The 21,122-nt window shown below is 40.5% G+C and overlaps 5 protein-coding genes across 8 annotated transcripts; 1 reads left to right on the top strand and 4 right to left on the bottom strand.

The window, feature by feature from the left end:
• Nucleotides 1–240: 240 nt before the first annotated feature.
• On the bottom strand, nucleotides 241–1,787 carry LOC119545796. The gene is made up of 2 exons (XM_037851676.1): nucleotides 1,604–1,787; nucleotides 241–1,544 (listed from the first exon to the last, which is right to left on the bottom strand). Exons 1-2 carry the CDS (start codon nucleotides 1,623–1,625, stop codon nucleotides 385–387), a joined length of 1,182 nt encoding a protein of 393 aa, XP_037707604.1. The 5' UTR covers nucleotides 1,626–1,787; the 3' UTR covers nucleotides 241–384.
• A 123-nt stretch (nucleotides 1,788–1,910) lies between these two features.
• Nucleotides 1,911–4,113, bottom strand: LOC119545797. Its single transcript, XM_037851677.1, has 2 exons — nucleotides 3,666–4,113; nucleotides 1,911–3,392 (listed from the first exon to the last, which is right to left on the bottom strand). The coding sequence occupies exons 1-2, from the start codon at nucleotides 3,919–3,921 to the stop codon at nucleotides 3,199–3,201; spliced, it is 450 nt and encodes a 149-aa protein (XP_037707605.1). The 5' UTR covers nucleotides 3,922–4,113; the 3' UTR covers nucleotides 1,911–3,198.
• A 791-nt stretch (nucleotides 4,114–4,904) lies between these two features.
• LOC119545800 (cyclin-dependent kinases regulatory subunit) lies at nucleotides 4,905–8,654 on the top strand. The gene is made up of 3 exons (XM_037851683.1): nucleotides 4,905–5,057; nucleotides 8,035–8,111; nucleotides 8,182–8,654. Exons 2-3 carry the CDS (start codon nucleotides 8,053–8,055, stop codon nucleotides 8,411–8,413), a joined length of 291 nt encoding a protein of 96 aa, XP_037707611.1. The 5' UTR covers nucleotides 4,905–5,057; nucleotides 8,035–8,052; the 3' UTR covers nucleotides 8,414–8,654.
• Nucleotides 5,053–7,351, bottom strand: LOC119545799. Of its 4 annotated transcripts, none has more exons than XM_037851680.1 (4): nucleotides 7,144–7,351; nucleotides 6,991–7,067; nucleotides 6,227–6,670; nucleotides 5,053–5,541 (listed from the first exon to the last, which is right to left on the bottom strand). In XM_037851680.1, exons 3-4 carry the CDS (start codon nucleotides 6,441–6,443, stop codon nucleotides 5,348–5,350), a joined length of 411 nt encoding a protein of 136 aa, XP_037707608.1. In that variant the 5' UTR covers nucleotides 6,444–6,670; nucleotides 6,991–7,067; nucleotides 7,144–7,351; the 3' UTR covers nucleotides 5,053–5,347. The 4 variants fall into 4 exon arrangements, with proteins under 4 accessions (XP_037707608.1, XP_037707609.1, XP_037707606.1 ...); XM_037851681.1 differs by having other exon boundaries at nucleotides 6,227–6,662; XM_037851678.1 differs by having other exon boundaries at nucleotides 6,991–7,351.
• On the bottom strand, nucleotides 8,563–10,974 carry LOC119545795 (sterol O-acyltransferase 1). The gene is made up of 2 exons (XM_037851675.1): nucleotides 10,317–10,974; nucleotides 8,563–9,704 (listed from the first exon to the last, which is right to left on the bottom strand). The coding sequence occupies exons 1-2, from the start codon at nucleotides 10,972–10,974 to the stop codon at nucleotides 8,674–8,676; spliced, it is 1,689 nt and encodes a 562-aa protein (XP_037707603.1). The 3' UTR covers nucleotides 8,563–8,673.
• Nucleotides 10,975–21,122: the final 10,148 nt, after the last annotated feature.

Raw genomic sequence — 21,122 nt, 5'->3', positions numbered from 1 at the left:
ACGGGGCGCCAACATTTCAGATTCTAATTGGAATACATTTTAAAGCTTTTTTTACTTTAAAATTAACTAATCTTTCTTACAAGCATAGAGGTTCTAATCTTTTTTTATCATAGTTTTTAGTTTACATCAGTTAATTAAGGAATAATTACTATAAACTTGTATATTTAAAAATGGTATTGTATTAATTAAGGATTTTTCAACGACTACTGTAATCAATCCTGAAATAATAAAAAAAATACATTTTTTGGTTGTGTAGTTTAGTGTGAAATGATTTTGATTTATTTTGGGTGAGAGTTTTGAACTACTGCGGCCAGGGCAATTGCGAACTATTTTGGAAACCATCAATTTAATGCCGAAATGGAGACCCGGTGAACGGGGTAAGTACTAAGCATTGGAGCAGTCATTGTCCTCGTACGCCTTGATCATGTTGTCCTTGATCTGCAGGTCCTTGTGGAACAGGATCTCGTTGTGTAGCGCCTCCTCGCGCTCGCGGGCTATCTTCAGCTCCAGGAGATCGAGGCGTCGTCTCTCGATCATGACGCGATAGCGATGGAGCTCCTGCTGTCGCTGCCGGAAAGTGGGCAGGGTGGTGGTGGCCGCACTGCCGCTACTGGCACTGGAGCACTTGTTGCCCCCCGCTGCTGGGGATGATCCGCCCTTCGTCCCGGCGGCCACCTTGCTCACCGCAGTGCGACGCCTAACCGGGGATGTGCTCCGCCGCGCCGCCTCCATGAACGAGGAGATGGTGGGCGCCGAGACATGGACGCTGATCAGTTCACTGCGCGGTCGGGGTCCTGGCTCCTGGTCCTGGACGGGACTGTTTTTGGGGACCTCCAGCTCGCCGGAGCAGCATGAATCCGTGTCGTTGGCTATCGACAGGCGCCTTCGGTGGGCGAACCGAGGCGCCACCTCGCGCACCACGCACGTCTGCTGCGGCGGCAGGCTGAAGGACTCCAGCTGAAGGTCCGATACCAGTTTGCAGGGCGCCGATTCCCGGGTCGAGCTCGGGCATCGCTCAGGGGCCAGTTCCTTGCTCCGCTTGTGCTTCAGCGACTCGTGGGAGGGCTTGTAGCGCAATGCCAGGCTAGGCTTTGCGGTAAGAACGATATCAGCCGGATCCTCCTGCTCCACTTCGGATGTCCTCTTTTCGCTCCGCTGCCGCTTATGGATTCCGTCGAAGAGTCGCCGCCAGTAGATGATCGCTCTTTCCTTGGGACTGGTCTCCTTCACTTCTGGCAGCGAGGTGGCCGATGTTTGGGGATTACCACTCCAGGACGGCTCCCGCTGGCCGACCGACTTTTTGCCCTCTTCGATGCTGCTAGCTTCCTTTTTCTCGAGATCGCGGACTAGCAGCAGCCAGTTCTCAGTGGCCGTGCGTTTCTTGGCGGGCACATCGGTGACCTGGCTTCGGTTCTGCTGGTCGGACAGGCTGCGCACTGGAATGCGGCGATAGTTGACCAGGGATTCGAAGGTTTCCTCCTCCTCGCTGAGCTTCCACATGACACGGCGACTGTTGCTGGACATGGACTGACCAAAGGCCTCATCTGCAAAAGGAATAATCATATTAATATTTAATTTGAGGCCGCTTCATTTATAAACTCACCCGACTTGTGGCTTCTATCCATGGAGATCACTTGAAGTTTACGTTGAACGAATCAACGTCTCCGGTCTCTTAAAATCGCCACAGGCCTGCAGCAGTTCTTGTTTCGAATTTTAAGAAAAAACTAATTTGGAAGACCTGTCTGTGGGCAGCTGAAATATATGTGAAATTTTGTCGACACGAAATAAAATACACCTATCACACATACTCCAAAAGATCGTGCTGAACCCGTAGCCTACTAACAACAGATGCTGGTTCATTGGTTTTGATCTTTAATTGGTACTTTCATCGAGTGTATAAATCTCTTAAGTTTTGGGTTTTTCTTTGTTTATTAACTATCCGTTTTACACGCGCTTTAAAAGTATGTTAACATTTTGCGTTTAACGAAATTACATAAATATTATACAGGTAAATTATTCAACATAGGATGTGGCTTTGGTTTTGTTTCAGCTTACAGCGGTTTTCTTTAATTAAAATTGTCGGTTTTTTTTTATTAAAAGCATGAGATTTGTGGACTGTTGAGAGTTTTGTGATCGACTTGTGCTCTAATTTGCTATGAAACCACAAAAAGGTCTTACAAATTATACACAATCTTCGGTGTAGCTTACAAAATGTTTGTGAACATTAGTGACTAGCATTAGTGGAGCTGAATTTGGGGCTCCAATCCTCGATTCCTTTCAGGCGGGGATAATTGAGCGTGATTTATCGGGGGTTTCAGTTGCCAATAGGCAGAATTAGTGAGAAGAATTTCGCAAGGACTTTGCGGCACTATAATGGAGGGTTTTCGCTTAGTTTTTAACACTCTAAAAATGTTTAATATGATTTAGCTAATTTGTTTTTCTTACTGCTTTCTTGTAAACGCTTTTCCACTTGGGATTGCTTTGTTTTTAGTACCGTCTTGAACATGTTATTTACGCTATATGCTAGTTTTATATAAAGTATTTTCATTAAAGTACACACATGGTCTAGACTTTAGCTGGGCTTCATTTTGTTTTGTTCTCCTTTTGAATATTGGTATGAACTACTAACTGCTTCGCTGAGTGGTAATGAATTATTTTGATGTCCCTTCAGCGATCTTAAGCACAATTCACATGATTCGGTTTTTGACTAGGTTTTCTGAGATATTCTATTTTGTTTTTACAATTCTTTTTAAGATTCGAGCTATCTGTGAACTATTATAAATTATTTCCACACATTAAATTTGTTTTGGGTGTTTTTCAATATTTTTTACAAAAAAATTGTCATCTTAAAAATGTGAAAATTATTCAAGTTTAAATTTTTGTTTGTTGTCTTATATTGGTTCCAATTGATGCTTAAATGTTAACAATTTTTGTATATAAAACCGTTAAATATATGTATATAAGAGTGTGTGTATGTTATCATAAACCTTACTATACATAAGTTTTAATATGCTACATATGTTTTTTTTGTTTCTGTTTGGTTTCCTCCTCGGCCATGAGCAATTCAGCTGCCTCCTGTTTCCAATTTATCCTCACTACATTTCATTACACCTCATCCTATTCATTTTCGATCTTGTATATTGCTAATCTTTCGCATGTATATTTGTTGCTGGTTGGCTGATGTTGCTGTCTATGTGGCTAATCATAAGTTACTGGACGACACAGCGAGAAAACGAAGACGATGGCATACCACACCTCGGTCAGGTAAAGGGCGATCTGCAGCGTGCACAGGCAGTACTCCAGGCGCAGTCGGTAGGTCTGCAGGAGCAGCAGATAGGAGACGCCCACGAAGCACGGTGCGGTCATGAAGACCGACAGTATGGCTGACCAACCTGGGATGAAAAGAGGTGAAGTTTTATTATAAGGTGTATGACAACAAATCGGCTGCTTATTAAAATGGATAATTTAGGGAGCTTTTAGTATCCCAAAGACTTATAAAATATCAAAAGTTCATATTCATTCTTATGTCTTAGGTTTAGAATTCTTTCTGATTTCGTTTAAAGACATTAATTAACCGCATCTGCGTCAAATGATAACACCCGCTGCACTAGTATTGTTTAAGTTAATCCTAAAATTAGATTGGCAGGCGGGCGGGAGCTTTATACCTCGATCGGCCAGCGAACTCGCGCGTCCCATTATCAGGCGAATCGTCTCGAAGACAATGAAGCTAATCATCACCCCCGTGTCCAGAGCCAAAGTGTGTCCCGTGTAGCTGAGATTGATGGCCTTCAGGAGGCCCATGGCCATCTCGCAACAGGCGAACATGCCGAAGTAGAACGAGTTGAGGTAGATCAACACCTCGTAGTTCATGCTGGGATTCGGCTTCTTCGGCACGAGCGGCGGCGGTCGCTTGGGCGGCATCTTCCTGCCGGCTTAGCACCTCCTCCTCCCTCTGTTAGTGTTCCTAGTTCCTGTTCCTCCTGTTACCCCCTTGATGTCTACGGCAAATTGGCCCGAATCGATCTCCCGGATCGCTCACACGGCGGCGTTGCTCACGTTGGGCACTGTATTTATAGACTGACCATAATAATAACGCGGACCTGCCGTGCGGCCCGCTTGGCCAATGCAGCGGCATCGGCATCGGCGGTCTCACGGTTTGTCGCTGCGAAATGTGCTGTTTATTTGAATAATGTGCTGCTGGTCGTTGTCGCCTTTTATTTGTTTTCTCTGCTCGGTGTTTTGGTCAGCATTGACCGGCGGATGGCCTGCCCAGAAATGTGGGAGTATGATTTCACCGGCCATGACAGCGTTATTAGCAAAAATGTCATTAAAACTCCCCAGGCGGACGGCTCCCTAGGGCAAGGAACTGCCTTAAAATGTTTCTCTACATCGTAGGCATTGGCAGCCCAAATTCTTTAGAACAATAAGAACTAAATAACAAATTTTAAAATACTCATGAAAATAAAATTGATGTTGCCTTAAGCCTTTTAAAATCCCTCACGGAGTGTTTATGCCGCGAATTCTTCAGTCCCTAATATTTATTTTAAAAGCATTCATAAGGATACATCAACTGTCTCCCAAAGCTCTCTCCTTTATAATTCTACAGCGTATGACGACTAGCCAAGACCGAACCGAGAGCTCGCTGACAACAAACAGCCCTCTCATCTGGCCATTCTAGCCAGCCTAACGTATCCGCAGTGGCCCGTGTATATTACATTCAAATTAGAAGTGTACATTGCACCTAGGGGACAGCAGCGGTGTTGCACGAGCATGCAGTTCGCATATAATTTTAGACCATCAGAGCCGTATAAAAATACCAAAACCGAGCGAGTCCGAGGAGCAACTGCGCCAGCAGGGAGGCAACGCCACAAAGGCCGGACAAAAGAATGCAACCAAGAAATGCAAATTAAATGCAGCTTTGCTTTTGATAGAATCGGACGCGTCGAGTTTCGTTGCGATGTGATGCCCGTGGTCGGGACTGATCTGTGCGGGTTATATAAGTTGAGAAAAGGTTCACGTACCTTGGTGAAAATCCTCCTCACGATGCCACCCAATGGGTATGTTTCGGCTCTAATATGTGGGTGTTTTAGGTAAATCCTTAAGCGGTCTAGTGTAGTTTGTTGTGTGCGGTGGCTTAGTTTGCATCAAAGTGGCTCAGTTTTGTGGCCTTTGCGAATCGCTTGATGTGAAAGTGCCAAAGGAAAGTGTCTCGTCTTCGTCGTAGTCGTCGCTTGGCTGTGGATGCTTCTCCTTTTCGGTCTCCTCCAGGTGGGAGTGTTAGTGCTGGCTTGGTCTTGATCTCGATCTTGGTCGTTGACGTGGCGGCGGCAACGTGGTTTATCAACTGCTAGGTGTATGTCACGGGGCGACACATTGTACAAATGAATATGCTGGCGTAGACTAGTTCAGCACCTTGTAGGGTGATCATTAAGGCACTCAGAATAATTTCGAGTTTGAGAACAAAGGTTTGAAAACAACACAGGTAGATAACAATAGCAAGACTGGGCAGTGTTAATATTACGGATGCGGTTGCTTGCCAGCCTGCAATGAGAAAAAAGAGGAATAATGTAAACTAAATCTGTACAGAAAATAATCGAATTATATTCGCCCCAGTTATAAAATGATTAACGTTCGCTTTGTTTATAATTAGGTTGGTTCGCGGCTGTCATTGAAATCTTTACTGTTTAAATCGATATATCATGTCCTGCCGAAACAGACTGATTAAATGGTCTTAATTATTATTCAACATTTATTGAATTTAAATTTAAGTTCTTCATTGGAAGTGAAATGATTTTATATATAGGCCTCTTATTCCTAAAAGACAGCAGGGGAATATGATTTTTTAGAGCCCCAAGTGCTTTTGGAATTTATTTTTCAGCAATAGATGCTGAGGTGGCTGATTCCGATGAATCGCTTTGATAGATTTCCATCGAATATTGCTTAATGTGCCAGAAGGGCGCCTTCCCCCTGCCGCCCTAAAACGAGCGTAAACTCATCCGGGGTGATGACCATAATTACGCATACGCCGTGTGGAATACATATACGTATATGTACGCCCAAACGTTTATGGGTTATGGCCTCAGTGGGAAGGTGCTGGGGATGGGAATGAGAATGGGAATTGGTATGGGGATGGTGACCGGGCAAACAAATAATTTCGCCATGTCATCATCGCTGCCGGTGGTTTTAACCATCCCTCACATGCAGTACTACAAACTCGTGGACTCACCACGATCGCTGAGACTGCTCTTGCGGCCGAAGACGATGCGCAGGGTCTCGATGATGCACAGGGAGAGCAGGATACTGATCTCCCGGGACAACGCGTTCTCGCCGTAGTTCAGATTGATCGCCTTTAGAACGCCCACGCCCACCTCGAAGGCGGCGTACATGCCGAAGTAGAACGAGTTCAGATACATGAGTATCTCATAGATGAGGCTGGCGTTCATGGTGGCTGCTACTCCAAAATCGAGTCCGTATCCGTGTCCTCCTCCGTTGCGCCCAGTTCCTCAGGGCGGCAGGTGCGTCGCCTCCAACTGGTTGGATGTCACCTGGGCAGTTTGGAGCAGCTCCTCCAGCTTCTCCTCAGTCAGCAGCAGCAGCAGCAGGTGTTTCGGCTTCCTTACGCCAGCATTTGAGACCTTTGGGTGGTATTGGGTTGTGGGTGCCTGATGGACTGAAAAAGTTAAGCTAATTGCGGACTGCTCACATGTACATATCTACAGTCAAACTTGCCTAGATAGAACTTTCTTACTAAAAGGATGCACTGAAATCTCTAGGTGTTTTAAATTAGTCACCATACTTTCTTCTAATCCATACATATCTGTAATGTATACAAATTTATCACCTTTTTAGGGGTTCTACTGTGGAACTCCTGATTAGGTCAAACTATTTTGGTTGATAATAAGGAATATTGGAAACTCATGGTGTTTTTTTCTGGTGCCAACTGTTGGTTCTACTTTTGGAAGTTTGACTGTATTTACTTTTCGCCCTCACCTCTTCCAATGCTTCTTCTTCTCCTCTGCTCTTCCTCTTCCTCTAGCTGCTCCGCCGTTGCTTCTGTTGTTGTTGTTCTGGATGATGTCCCGTTGTCATGGGAGTATGTATATGTAATATCGCATGCGACAACTCTATGCTAATATTAAGTACATGCGTTCACGTTTATTTATACGCGTGTGCGTTGTTGTTGTCCGCTGGCCAGGCTGGTTGTTGTTGGATTGTTGGCGAGAGAAGAGACGAGTGGCACATAGAGGGGCTTATATAAAAACTCTGCCCATCGGAACCTCCCCGCGCTGCTCCACGTTGGGCTCGGTGGCGGATGATTATTTTATTTGCAGAGGAGACGGGAGGTGGGGTGATTTTCAAAGCAAACGCAAAACGTAGTACGTAAGTGTCGGCCGAACGTAACGTAAGTCAGTGAAAAAGGGAGACAGCCTCAGCGTAAAAGCGAGATGCAAGATGGAGAATGTGGCCATGGCCGAGTAACGGACAAATTGGCACTTCCAACTGGAGAAGTGCGAGGGATGAGCGTTTCCAGGAAAGCGTGTTCTGGCCACACTGGAAGTGTAAACATAACTCGCTGTTTTCATAAATGTGCCCACTTTTCAGCTTCGAATTATAACTAAACTTTAGCTTAGAAACTATCCATAATCATTCATAACAATCCTGTTAAACGTCTGTTTTTGTGAAACAAAAGCAGGCGAAATGTTGTAATTTTAAAGTATTATAAACAGAACTAGAGTTCCTGTATATCTCAGCCACTGATAATGGTACATTTAAATTGCCCGCCAAATATGCTGTCAGCTTGACAGCTAGTAACCCAAGCGATTACTTTATATTCGATAACTTTAGAAATCGAACTAGCTGTGATAATTAATTGCCTCCTTATATGGAGTATAACTATCGGTATCGATATATGCTCAATTGAATGCAGTGACAGCGATTGACTTATCGGAATTTTTGGTATTTTATCGTACTATTGACTACCCTAGAAACGGTCACTCTAAAATATTAAAAATATAAAAACTTTATTTACCTCAGGTTTCCTGGATTTTTGCAATGCCGGCCGACCAAATCCAGTACTCGGAGAAGTACTTCGATGACAACTTTGAATACCGGTAAGTGGCACATGCATTTCAACGCCCGCGCAGTGTTTGTTTACCATTAAACTGGAATCCCCCCTCGCAGGCACGTAATACTTCCCCAGGATTTGGCCAAACATGTGCCCAAGGCGCACCTGATGACCGAGACGGAGTGGCGCAATCTGGGCGTGCAGCAGAGTCCTGGCTGGGTGCACTACATGGTGCACGCCCCGGAGCCCCATGTGATTCTCTTCCGACGCAAACGCATTCCGGCCGAGGAAGCTTCCCAGGTAGCTGCCGCCAACGCGGCCCAGGCCATTGCGAATCTGTGCGGTTAGGCCCGGCCATTCATCCCATCACCACACACTTCCAAGGACTCTAACCAATGCTCACGCAGTATTTCATAAGTTAGCATCAGACAAACTGATGTAAAATCAATACCCATAGCTTTAAGAGCAGTTCAGCTGGCAAGTTCAAAGACACGAAACGACATGGAGACAACGTTTCTGTTAATTTCATTAAGTTTATATACCTAAAATACAAATCGAAGCGTACGCCCTGTGTACAGACAGTTAAAAAGTAGTGATTAATTAATTGACTAATTGTAGCAGCGCCACACCGCCGGCAGCAGGCGATCCGTCCAGCTCTCAGGTGGGCTCAGGTTGCAGTTCTTCAGAGCGTAGTGCTCCATGGCGTACAGTGAGATCAAGCTGGCATTGCCCAGGATCAGCGAGAACCACAGGAAGATGTTGCCCATCACTTTGGGCGCACTCCGCATGAGAAAAACCAGGGCAACTCCCACGACGCCAAAAAAGAAGAACATCACTGGGAAGAACATTTGCAGGGCAAAGCCAAGGACCTGCTCGTGCACTGCGGCGGAGATCATGAACACGGCAAGCGAGGCGGCCACCTTGGAGCCCCGGAAGACATGCGTGTACATATCCTTGTACACGTACTCGTACAGCCAGTCGTGCACGACCACATTCCAGTTCCTGTAGTAGGCATCGTACGTGTGCGACGTCCACCAGTCCTTGTAGAACATTCGATCGCCAAAGCGCAGGAGCTCCGCTGTGAAGTTAAGCCACGAGTGCAGGATCAGGTAGAAGCCGCACAAGAAGATCACCGCACTGGGCAGCATCATGCCAAACAGCTTGAGGATCAGCTGCGAGGGGCCCATGGGCTCTAGGCCGTATTGTGCAAAGTGCTCGTGTATGTGCCGCTCGTGAATGAAGGCGTAGAGGAAAGCTATGGCCACCACCTCCAAGAAGCGATTCAGGGCGAACTTCCATCGGATGTGGGAGGTGCGTGGATAGCTGTCTCTGTAGATGAGCGTGGGTGCGAACAGAAAGTAGGTGTAGCTGCTCAGCGTCGGCACAAAGGGTCGTCCCGTTGCCTCCTTCTCCTCTGCGTCTTCTTTCTTGGCCTTACCACCTAAAACCCGCTCTGCATTGTACCGCACAAAGGCGTGCATCTTCATCAGCAGGCGAGTGCTCTCCAGCAAAAGTACACAGGCACTAACGAAAGGCAGGTTGAACTTCAGGCAGAGGGAGGTGGACACAAAGCAAAACACCAGCTGGGAGCTGATGTACATGATTAGGCAGCTGTGCGACCAAAAGCGCTGAAGGGCACCTGCAAGATAGGGAAAGTTTTCACATAAAATGGTATTATTCAGAATAGACTCAATTGGAGAAACTTTAAAAATTTATAAAAAAATTTTAAATTCTACAAATTGATTTTCATACCGCTCCATTACTTTATAAACATATACATTTTAGTCTTACAAGTCAGGTATAAAACTTAAATATTTAAAGCCACAATTTGACAAGGAAAAACACAAAAAAAAAACATTGTATGACTTTGATGTGATGACTAACTATTAACTGACTTTTCCTTTGTTATAAGCTGAGTCGTCACAATTTCCTGGTTAAGTGCCTCAAAAATACTTTACATTGCTTAAAAGGCTTATAATATAAGCATGCCTTTATGAGGCTGAAATAGTTAATATTTGAACAATGGATATGCATTTTAAATGTGTTTTTGAATGGGGTGCCTGTTTGACCGCTCTTCATTTTGTATAATTTAATTAAGCCTTTGATAGTAAAGTTTTATAATCTGTTAAGAGAAAGCTTTTCTTCTGTATATGTATACTTTGTATATTACACAGGCTTTAGAGATTTATAGATAGCAAATATGAGAAGGTTTAGAAGTTCAACTGCATTTTAATTGATTCATCCTACTTACTATGCGGTTTCAGCTTGTGCCTGACCAGAGCCCATCCGCGAAAGGCAAAGTAGAGGGCCAGGACGAAGACGTGCTCCAGCATCCAAACGCCCATTACCCAGTGCAGCCTTCGGAGTCCTCCCCGGATGGTGTTCAGCCCCAGATCGATCCGTCCCTCCACGAAGTAGTCGTGGCAGATCACGTTTAGCAGGAACATGACCAGAATAATGTAGAATATGTGGTAGATGGTGCGCATGTGCTCCACCTGCAGCAGTGCGGTGAGGTAAGATTCCCGGGCAACGAAGACTTTTTCGGGCAGTTGTCGCTGTCGCTGTTTTTGGCCGGATTTTTGGGCTTGGAGCGGTGGCCTTGGACTTGTGCCATTTGCATGACCATTTGGCGAGTCGCTGACGTCCGCGGGCGCTTGGCTGGTCACGCGGTTGTGCCAGGTGCTCTTCCGATCCGATCTCTCGAAGTTGGGAAACTCGTGGGCCCGCAGCTCCCGCTGTCGCAGATCCTGCAGCACATCCTCCACCATGCAGGACAGCCGCTGCTCGAAGTCGGTCAGCATGTTGGACTGGAACTTCTGCAGCTTGTCGCGCACAAAGTTGAGGTCCGGCAGCCTGGGCTGCGCATGCTCCTGGTGCTCGCCTCGTTTTTCCTGTCTTTCCGCCTCCATGACTGGAGTATATATAAATAAGTCCTCAACTTCAGGGTGTTAGTCTTGGCCACCTAGTGGAAATTATAGCCGCGTTACTCAATTAGAGCGACTGCCCCCGGCGACGCCAGTTTGCACAATGCTCGACTGCGTTGTTTTCAAATCCGCGATAATAACGGCGCTGGGCTGACTTTGCACTAGGGGCGTCGATTAAGGGGGTGAGTATGATCGATAAAATCGTGATATAGATATATTAATTTACTTATTTTAATTTTACACTAAGAGTATTTTAAAATATCGCCAAAATTTTAACTAATTAATGTAAAAAAAAAACTTTTATATATAATGGAAACTTTTACTTGTTTTAAATTTTAAAAATGATTTTTTTAATGCTATACAATATTTTATAAGAAATTTTCAATCGTTTTTTTTTTGAAAAAATTTAAATTCATCAAAAATTAAGACTTTTGAATCATGAATTATAAATTTATAGTAATATTTAACTAAAAATATTATAGGCATCGTGATTTCAATGGATACCTTTTGGACTACTTTGAACTATTCTCAAAACAAATCATATTAATATACGGCTTTAGAAAGATCAAAACAAATATCTATTTTGAACTAAATTATTTATTTTGTTGTACATATATTCTTAGTTTAAAAATTTCTTTGTAAGCTTTTTACTATTATATGGGTTTGTTATATTGGGTAAGGTTAAGGAATTATATACAAGGAATACTTTGTGAGTTTAGACTACGTCTCTGACTTTTGCTCTCTTAGGCACTCTCTTCGTTTGATCGAGCCTTCCGCTTGAAAGCCCGCGACATTGGAACTGGGGCTGAGACCTAGTGTTAAGTGTAATACAAGTGTAATTGAAATACATTTGGTTTAATATCTCGCACTTTGAGCAAAACGATTAGCTGTCAACGGCACTTTAATCAGTCTATTCTACGCCTCAAGTGCCGATAAGCCCTGTGCTGTCCATTGGCCTCGTGGTTTTCTGAGGAGGCGAGTGCACATGCACTTGATTGTTTACAATGATGCTGACCTGATTGCTTGGAGCCCGGTGCATCGAACACAGTGGGGCCAGCACTGTGGAAGTAATCTAAATAAAAATTTAACTTTTTACAGATTTGTTGTTAATCTATTTTGGCTTTCCCCTCAGTAAATAAAATATAAATTTAAATAGGACCAAATGATGTGCTAAATATAGGAACGTCTTCACTTTTAAAAAATATATTTAATATAAAAAAAAATAAATTTTATAATAATATAAATATTTATTGATGTGTTTAATATGACAATAATAATATATATAAGAATCAAAAACCTCCATGGTTATTTCATTTTAGTTCTAAGCTTAAAGCAAGCCTTTAAAAGTACATTTATAACGTAGAATTGTCCGCTGATATGTCTATCAAAGTTCATGCGTCTATCGATAGGGGATAATAAAACTATTAAGATTAAGAGGGTTTTGTAATCATATTGCGGTTAAGCGCACCTGTTATCGTGATGTACTTACAGAAATAATCTAAGTTGATTTGTTGCCTAATTGATAAAGGCGCAAACATAACTATTGAAACAGAAATGAATGAATTGAAATGTCTCAAAATATCAGAGGCTTATAATTATTATACCCGTTACTCGTAGAGTAAAAGGGTATACTAGATTCGTCGGAAAGTATGTAACAAGCAGAAGGAAGCGTTTCCGACCCCATAAAGTATATATATTCTTGATCAGGATCACTAGCCGAGTCGATCTAGCCATGTCCGTCTGTCCGTCTGTCCGTCTGTCCGTCTGTCCGTCTGTCCGTCTGTCCGTCTGTCCGTCTGTCCGTATGAACGCTGAGATCTTGGAAACTATAAGAGTTACAATACTGGGATTAGGCATGCAGATTCCTGAGATTCCTGCGCAGCGCAAGTTTGTTTCAAAAGAGTGCCACGCCCACTCTAACGCCCACAAACCGCCCAAAACTGTGGCTCCTACAGTTTTGATGCTAGAACAAAAATTTTAACTGAAATGTATTGTTCTCATCAATACCTACCGACTGATCTAAAAAAAAGTTTGCCACGCCCACTTTAACGCCCACAAACCGCCCACAAACTTCAAAAAATCGTAAATATGAACGCGGATATCTCGGAAAATATCAAAGATAGAGAAACGAGATTTCAGATTTAGATTCCGTAGGCTTGAGCGCAGCGCAAGTTTATTACGCGAATATGCCACGCCCACTCCAACGCCCACAAACCGCCCAAGTCTGTGGCGCCCACAATTTTCATGGTAGATAAAAAATTTAAACTGAAATGTATTGGTCTCGTCAATACCTATCGATTGATTTAAAAAAAACTTTGCCACGCCCACTCTAACGCCCACAACGCTTAAATCTGTCTACCGCCGGTAGGTGGCGCATTTGCTGCTTGCATATCTCCATTTTCCTTTGGTCCCTTTAGCTGAGTAACGGGTATCTGATAGTCGAGGTACTCGACTATAGCGTTCTTCCTTGTTTTATTTCGTCATATGCCTTGTTTTACAGCTCACTTCTAAAGAAAGTTTTCAAAAAGTGATATAACTATGTACATTATTTTAACAATTTAAAAGATTTATCAAATTGAATAAGAAATGTTAAGATATAACTATTTTATTATGAGTGGGCTAAAGTAGTAGACAGAAAATTGTATCAAATTTAGGATACATATAATGTTTTGCACATGCCAGTAAAGGAATATTAAGTCAACCGAATTCCAACGAAACATAACATACATTTAAGTGCTTAGTTTTGTTGCCTGCCTGTGGTGAATGCATTGAATCATTGAAAACGGTTCCCAAATATTTTCAAGCAAATACTTAACTTGTGTGTAAATTATGAAATTTTTAATTAACGCATTTTTCAAAGCCAAAAAATTGCAGCAAAAATGGTAGATAGTTTTGCAGCATCCAATATGGCCCAAATTGCGAAATGCACGAGTGTGTGAGAGTGTATGTTTGTGTATTTTGGTGTAGTTTTGGCATATTTAATTGCAAATATTTACGAGAGTGTAAGTTTATGCATATGTATGTGTACGAGTGGAATAAAAACAAATACACCAGCACAAACATAGTGTTTTGATAGCGAAAAATGAGCCGAAATTAAGGCTCACGGCCATGAGTCCTGCGGTTCGCAGGATGCACGCGGTGTGCGTGTGTGTGTGTGGGTGTGCTGGAAATAATATTAATACTGTGCAGACGCAATAACCAAAAATATTTATTATTTATGCGAAATAAACAGCAGCGGCAAGAAAAACTCAACGCACATAGCCATAAAGCAAATATGAAATTAATGCAAAAATGACAACAGCAGCCAGTGGCTACGAAAGAAAAAATAACAGCCAAAAATGGAGAGTGTAATATATATGAAAATAGGAATAATAAAAGCTGCACCAGTACCAGGATACTCGTAAAGCACAGGGACCCAAAGCGGGGCGAATCCAAGTCGGGTCGCAGCGTATTCATAAAGACGCCGCCTGAACAGGCGGCCATTACGGAGGGAGATCCTTTGGCCGGGATAGGAGACAAACGTACACATAAAAAGACATTTTTATTGCCCCCCAAAACCGAAGAGTATGGGGCCAGCACAAAAAAGAGGGAGAAGCAAAAAAGGCCACAAAAATAATATGCGACCGCATAAAAATCTATATAATTCATAAACCCGCTTTCAGGATAGTGCTGTCACTGTGGCCTTTTTCTTCAGGGCGCTTTTCTTCGAGCACATATTCTATTTCAGTAGGGATCATTCATTTATAAATTCACTTATTACATAACTAGCAATGAATATGATTACTAACTTATTCAATAGCAATGCATAGCTATTGCATTCACTAATAAGTAGAACCAAATTCTTATTGCACCTTTCTCAAAATTATTATATTGGGGTCTTTTAACATTTCTTTAATGATGACATCTTTATTTTTCAAAAAATATATATATATTCTTGAATTCGAAAAATGGAAAAATATTTGAAAACATTCCAGAATAAAAAAAAAAACTTTCAAGGAATTTTTAATTGGGTAAGTCTTTAAATTGTATGGTTTAAATGCAGTTAAATAAATATACTTTAAGAAAAAATAAATTATTTTTATCATCTTTTTTTTGTTAAATAATAAAAATTATAAAATTATATTTTTATTTTAATGGCGTAATTTGATCTATAATATATATAATTGTATATGTTATCAGTTTGTTGAACATGTTATTAAAAGGAAACATTACAAAATAATAGAAATTCAAATATTTTAATTAAAAATTAAACTATGAATATATGTATATGTTATAAGTTTATAGAACATGTTATTAAAAGCGATCATTACAAAATTATGAAAATTCCAATATTTCAATTCCATAACTTGTTCCCTTCCGTAATACCAAATGTTTGTGGTATTAGATCTATTAGAAAAAGGGCGCTGGGCATTATATCAAAACACATGATATGTGGGTATTTCAGAATAGATCGGCGTCATCACTGCCCCGAAGAGTTGGTGGAAAGTGGGGAGTGGAGAGTGGGGAATGGAGAGTGGAGAACGGAGAAAGGAGAAAGGAGAGCGGCGACCGGAGACCGGACACGGGAAAGCAAACACGTACGGCGCTCTGTGGCGGCCATATTGGGTCATAAAAAGCACTCACACACACTCGCGCACTCTCGCCAACACACACACACACAGACACACACACGCACACACAGTGAAAGCAGCATAAAATCCTGGCCACAAACCAAAAGCAGGGCAACAACAGCAACAATAACAAAGGCAAAAAGTGACAGCAACAGCAGAAAAAAATTTTATGATGCTGCCTGCGCAAAAGTTTTGTGAAGCAGAAACATATAAAAAATGTTGCATATTTTTGGGCATGTGGGAAAAGGGGCGGCCAAAAGTGGGTGGCGTGGGGTGGTGAGGAGATGGGTGTGCCTGTGTATGTGCCTGTTTTGTCATTTCCGTTATTTGTCGTTGTGTTGTTGGTTTATAGGCGCACAGTTCTATCCCGAAATGAAACAAAAGGAGCAACAACAACAACGCCAAAAAGCACACACAAATTAGAAATGGCGCATTTTTGTAATTTGGTAAAAAGGCCCATAAAACGCAGTCAAAATGCTGGCAAATTGTGCCATGTTCCATGATTAGAGGTTCAACGAAATTCCTATAAACCCATACGATTTCAGATTGCTTTGAAGGAAACACTAAAATGATTATTATCCTTTTAGGATTTTGGTATAAATGAAAGCCTTGACTAGGACTTTCTATTATAACAAATCCAAAAGTTTTATAATACATATGTATATTTAAGGGGGATTTGATAAAAGGCATTTTTAAGAAACATCTGTTCTATAACTGTTCTTGAATTGAGAGCATTCGTTCTCAAAAATCGTGTAAAAAAAGTACATTTTGGTATCAATGTTCTCAATATAAGAACGAAATGGTGAGAAGAGAAAAGTTAAATAGAGTTTGCTTAACAATATTTTGATAAGAATACACTACGGACTGAACTAATAGTTTATTTGTTGAGATATACAATGTAAACACCGCCAATTCAACTTGATTCGAGCAAAATGAAAACATTTTAAACTTCAAAAATGTCGTTATATTTTTAAGAACATTTTCAACTCAGATGAGAACGTCAGAATTTTCTCTGTGATTATAGTTTTATGTTATTATTATTAAATGTGTAGAAATTTATAATTGATCAGCGTTACCAAAAAATGTAGCATTTGTTTATAAGTTATATACAGAAGTACCATAGTATAAGATAGATATGAGATATTGTAATAACAAAAATGTTCTAATTTTTCTTCACATTATTAGCAAAATAGGCATGAATTGTATGAGAAAAGTGGATTATTTTCTAATCAAATACAAATCTTGCCATAACCAATGACCCAGAGATATTTTACTGCCAGTTCGTAATGCACTAACCAATCCCCAATTTCCGCAGCAACGTTTCTTCGCAGCTTCATTGCCCTCACGTCCAGACCAAGGGAATCCGACCATATGGATGCGAACCGAGAACCAGAACTCAGAACCCAGTACCCGAAACCCTCTGCAGTACTGAACCCTGGCCATTTCCTGTCGCTTTTTCGGCCGGCCACGTTATTAGCGTCTAGCACATGGCTCCGCATCGTATTCTGTATTTTTGGGGGGCGTTCGAACGGGGGGCGTGGCCGATGGCACACGTTTGCAAAATAAACTAAAGCTGCTGCGCCTGCCAGCCGAATGGACTTTTGTTGACCCGTCCGCCCGCTCAGAGGACTCATAAAAATATGCTTGAAATTGGTTTGGCCGAAAAAAAGGAAAGAAAGAAAGTAAGGCGGTGAAAACTGGGGGTGGGGGAAAAAGGGGGTTCGTGAAAAAGAAAGAACGCTTAGCAATATTTAATGTCGCCAACGATGTCAACGGAGCGAAATCGAGGGGAAATGGGGAAAACTGGGAATGAACATGGCGAGTGCGTTCGCTTTTGATTGTTTTGCAAACAAAGCGAAAAAGGCTCTTGGAAACGGAAAGAACCATCCGTAATACTTAGAAAAATTGGTCTTCCATATACATATGATGAATCTTGGTTCCTCCAAAAAAAAAGATATAAAATATGTTCTAGAAAATCATGGAAGGTGAAAATTAGCTTATCTATAAGGATTGAACTTAGCCCATCCTATAATTATTTACTATATTTTCGATCAGTTTTCGGTATTTTCAAATAGTCTTTAATTGGCTTTCTAAAATATACCAAAAAGGTACATAACGTATTCTGATTTTTATAAAGACTTTATTTCAAAGTGTATTGCCATGGCACAACAACCGATCCACACACACACTCAAATAAATACTTTCACCCACCCTAACACATGGAAACTCACCCACTCAATGCTTTTTGCGTTCTTCCTTTTTTTTGCCCACTTAAACAAAACAAAGGGGAAGGAAAGAAAACAAAATAAAAACGAACGGGAAAACGGAAAAAACGTTGGCAACTTTTTTCGAGGGTGGATTTTCATTTTGTATGGTTCATGATTTCGAACTCTATTTGCTCCCCCAATTTCGCCCATGCAGCCCCTCTCGCTCGCACTCACATGCGGATTTTTTTTAGCATTACATTATTTGGAAATTTATGCAGGGGGTGGCAGCCCCTGTGACTCATTCCCATTCCGCCCATCGATTTTTTGATGGCCAGTAGAACGGGTAGGAGAATCCGCCGAGCCAACGAGCGATTTTTTATGTAGATTGGCCCATTATGTGGAATTAGTTTTTGTGTGGCCTCTGATAGAAATGGCGAAGCTCGTAGGATTTTATTGGCTGACGCCGGCTTTGTTCCATAACCCGAAAAAGTATGCAATGGCATTTTTAGGAACCCATTGGCCGGTTAACCATATCATAAAGAACACAGTATCTAACATGAAAACAGCTTTAGTTTGGTAAAAACTTCGCAATAGTGGATAGAAAACTTGGCAAAATATTCCATTTAATATGAGTAAACAAAACTATTATCAGGAAAATCATTTTTTTAAATTTAATATGAGTAAACAAAACTATTATCAGGAAAATCATTTTTAAAAATTGACTTTTTTAATTTCTGGAACTCTTTAACAGTTATACTCATTCATAATAATGACAACAAATATTGGTAGTGATTCGCTTTATTTGTCATGATGTCATAAAATAAAAGCTAGCCAATCACATATGGGTTAAACATTTAGATTGCTTCGTTTCGGATTAGTAGACATATGACGGGTGCATACTTTACATGTTTCACATAATGAAATCGAGTGCTTTTGTCATTTTCCTGGTCTTTTTTCTGGACTTGTCTCTGGCAGAATCAGGACCAGTTTTTCTACCTTTTTTCGGATCCAAGTGATTGGGAAGGATTAGGGGGTTTTAAATAAAAGCTTTTTACCTTTTAAATATTAATCTTATTAAATGAAGAGCGAAAATAACTTTACAACGGTAAGTATCTTACAGACCAAACAAAACTAAAATATTCACGCTTAAATACTTGTACTTACAGAAACTTCAAAGGCAATCATCATACAATATATCTTGATTTAATTTTAAATTTAACTTAAGATATAATCTTAAAATCCATTTGTTTTGAAATAGTTTCGAAAGCAAGCCATCAACTTTTACGAACTAACTATTTCTTAATAAAATAAAATAAAATAATTTATTTTTTTTTTAAATGTTATTGATGGAGATTAAAGGTATTCGAAATTATGTAGTTCATTTTCATCTGGGTCTCTCCTACTAACTAAACAGCTAAGCGATAGCGATCCAATAGTTGTTCAAAATTTTCCATGGAAAGCAAAAAGTTGACTGACCACTGAGGCAAATAAGTCAAGGCATTTGCATTTTTATCAGTGCGAACAAACAGAACCAACCAAATTTCAGAATACACATATTTGCACTTTTTTATTCTTAAACAAATCATATTTGACATTTAGCTTGTGTATATAACTTCTACAGAACTTAAGTTGCTTAATCGGGAGATTGGAAATTTGGGTGTGTAAGAATGTTTACTGATAAGCAAGGGGCGACGAAACAAAGAAACCAATTTAGAAAAATAGTAGGTACTCAAATCCGACTATGGGTCTATAACATTTTACAAAAAAATAAGTATACAATTGTAATTTTATAAAAACATTTTCTTAAGAAATTTTATTGGTGACGCCAACATAAGATCAACTTAATTTTAATCTTCTACCTTTTAGTAAACTAATAGAGAGACCTTAAGATGCGGTGGAGCTAACACAAAAACAAATAAGAATCTAACAACTTGAACAGCAAACGACGATTGCAGATATAGACCATCAGAGTCTTAGGCAAAGGGGTGCAAGTATAAAAAATGTAAGGATAAACTAATATCATTTGATAATAAACTTTCATTTAAATAAAATATATAACATTAAGTTACAAAAACTTAGAAAACATTTTTGAAGCTCAATATATTTTCTTCTAGATTGTATTTTTTGATTTTATATTATAAGAGATACAAGTCAAAATTATTAAATAAAAAATCTTGGTCTAATGGTCTGAAATGAAATTATTAAGCAATACTTCCTATACTACTTGTCCTCTTAAAACACTCCTACGCCCCTGTAAAAGTTTTTGGAATTGAAGGGGGTTGGTGGGAGTCTGCATAAATAGCCGAGCCACCCCACTTTGGGGTGGATATATAGTTTCTATTTGGCCCCGAACTGGGTGATAATTTAACAACAACAAAACCGAATTGCCAATGCGAAACTGTTTTTGTGTTTTACTTTTATTTCAGCTCGGGTGCCTTTTTTATACACAAGGACGCACACACATGCGGGATCTGAGTGACATGTGAGGGGGTGGTAAAACTGCCCTTCTGGGTGGTTGGTTTTTGCTGGCTAATGTTTCTGGCACAAAAAGCAAGAAATTCACATAAAAATATACGAGTCCTCATTATGATAATACGAAAATAAATGACAGTGGTGTTTACACTCTAACGGTAAGCCCAAAAGAAGCTGGGGATGCGAGGGAGCAGTATATGGGATTATGTGAGGAATAGGACCAAGTGTTAATGCAGCCTTACTTTTTTTTGGGGATGTAAGGATGTGATCCATTCATTGGGTTCAGTTCGGCTGGGAAATAATAATAATGTGAGAATAGGCCTAAGAACCACAGCTTTGGAGAATATATCTTTATTTTTAACAATAAACATTGTTTTTCTTCTACTTCAGATAAAAACTACCCAGAGAAAATTCTGACGTTCTCATCTGTGTTGAAAATGTACTTAAAAATAAAACAACATTTTTGAAGTTGAAAATATTTTTATTTTGCTCGAATCAAGTTGTCTTTAGGGTATACTTATCAAAAAGTTTTAAAAACAAAATCAATTTAACTTTTCTCTTCTCACCATTTTGTTATAATATTAAAAACATTGATACCAAAATGTACTTAAAAGGTTTTTAAGAACGAATGTTCTCAATTTAAGAACAATGTACTTTAATAATTCTCTCTGTGTGGACAATAGATTTCAATATTCATTTGTAAAATAATTTTTAATTCAAAATCTAAAAATGGTTGTTGCAGGATTTTAGTTTTTTGGAAAGAAATCTTGTATAATATGAATGTCGTATTGCTAATTTCCAAATTTGTATACAGGGTATCCTAAGACCAAGCATCATCCCGTCT

Source organism: Drosophila subpulchrella, chromosome 3R (genome assembly GCF_014743375.2).
Source record: "Drosophila subpulchrella strain 33 F10 #4 breed RU33 chromosome 3R, RU_Dsub_v1.1 Primary Assembly, whole genome shotgun sequence".
NCBI classification, from domain to species: Eukaryota; Metazoa; Arthropoda; class Insecta; order Diptera; family Drosophilidae; genus Drosophila; species Drosophila subpulchrella.
The sequence above is the reverse complement of the archived record's forward strand: the minus strand, read 5'-3'. Positions and strand labels throughout refer to the sequence as shown.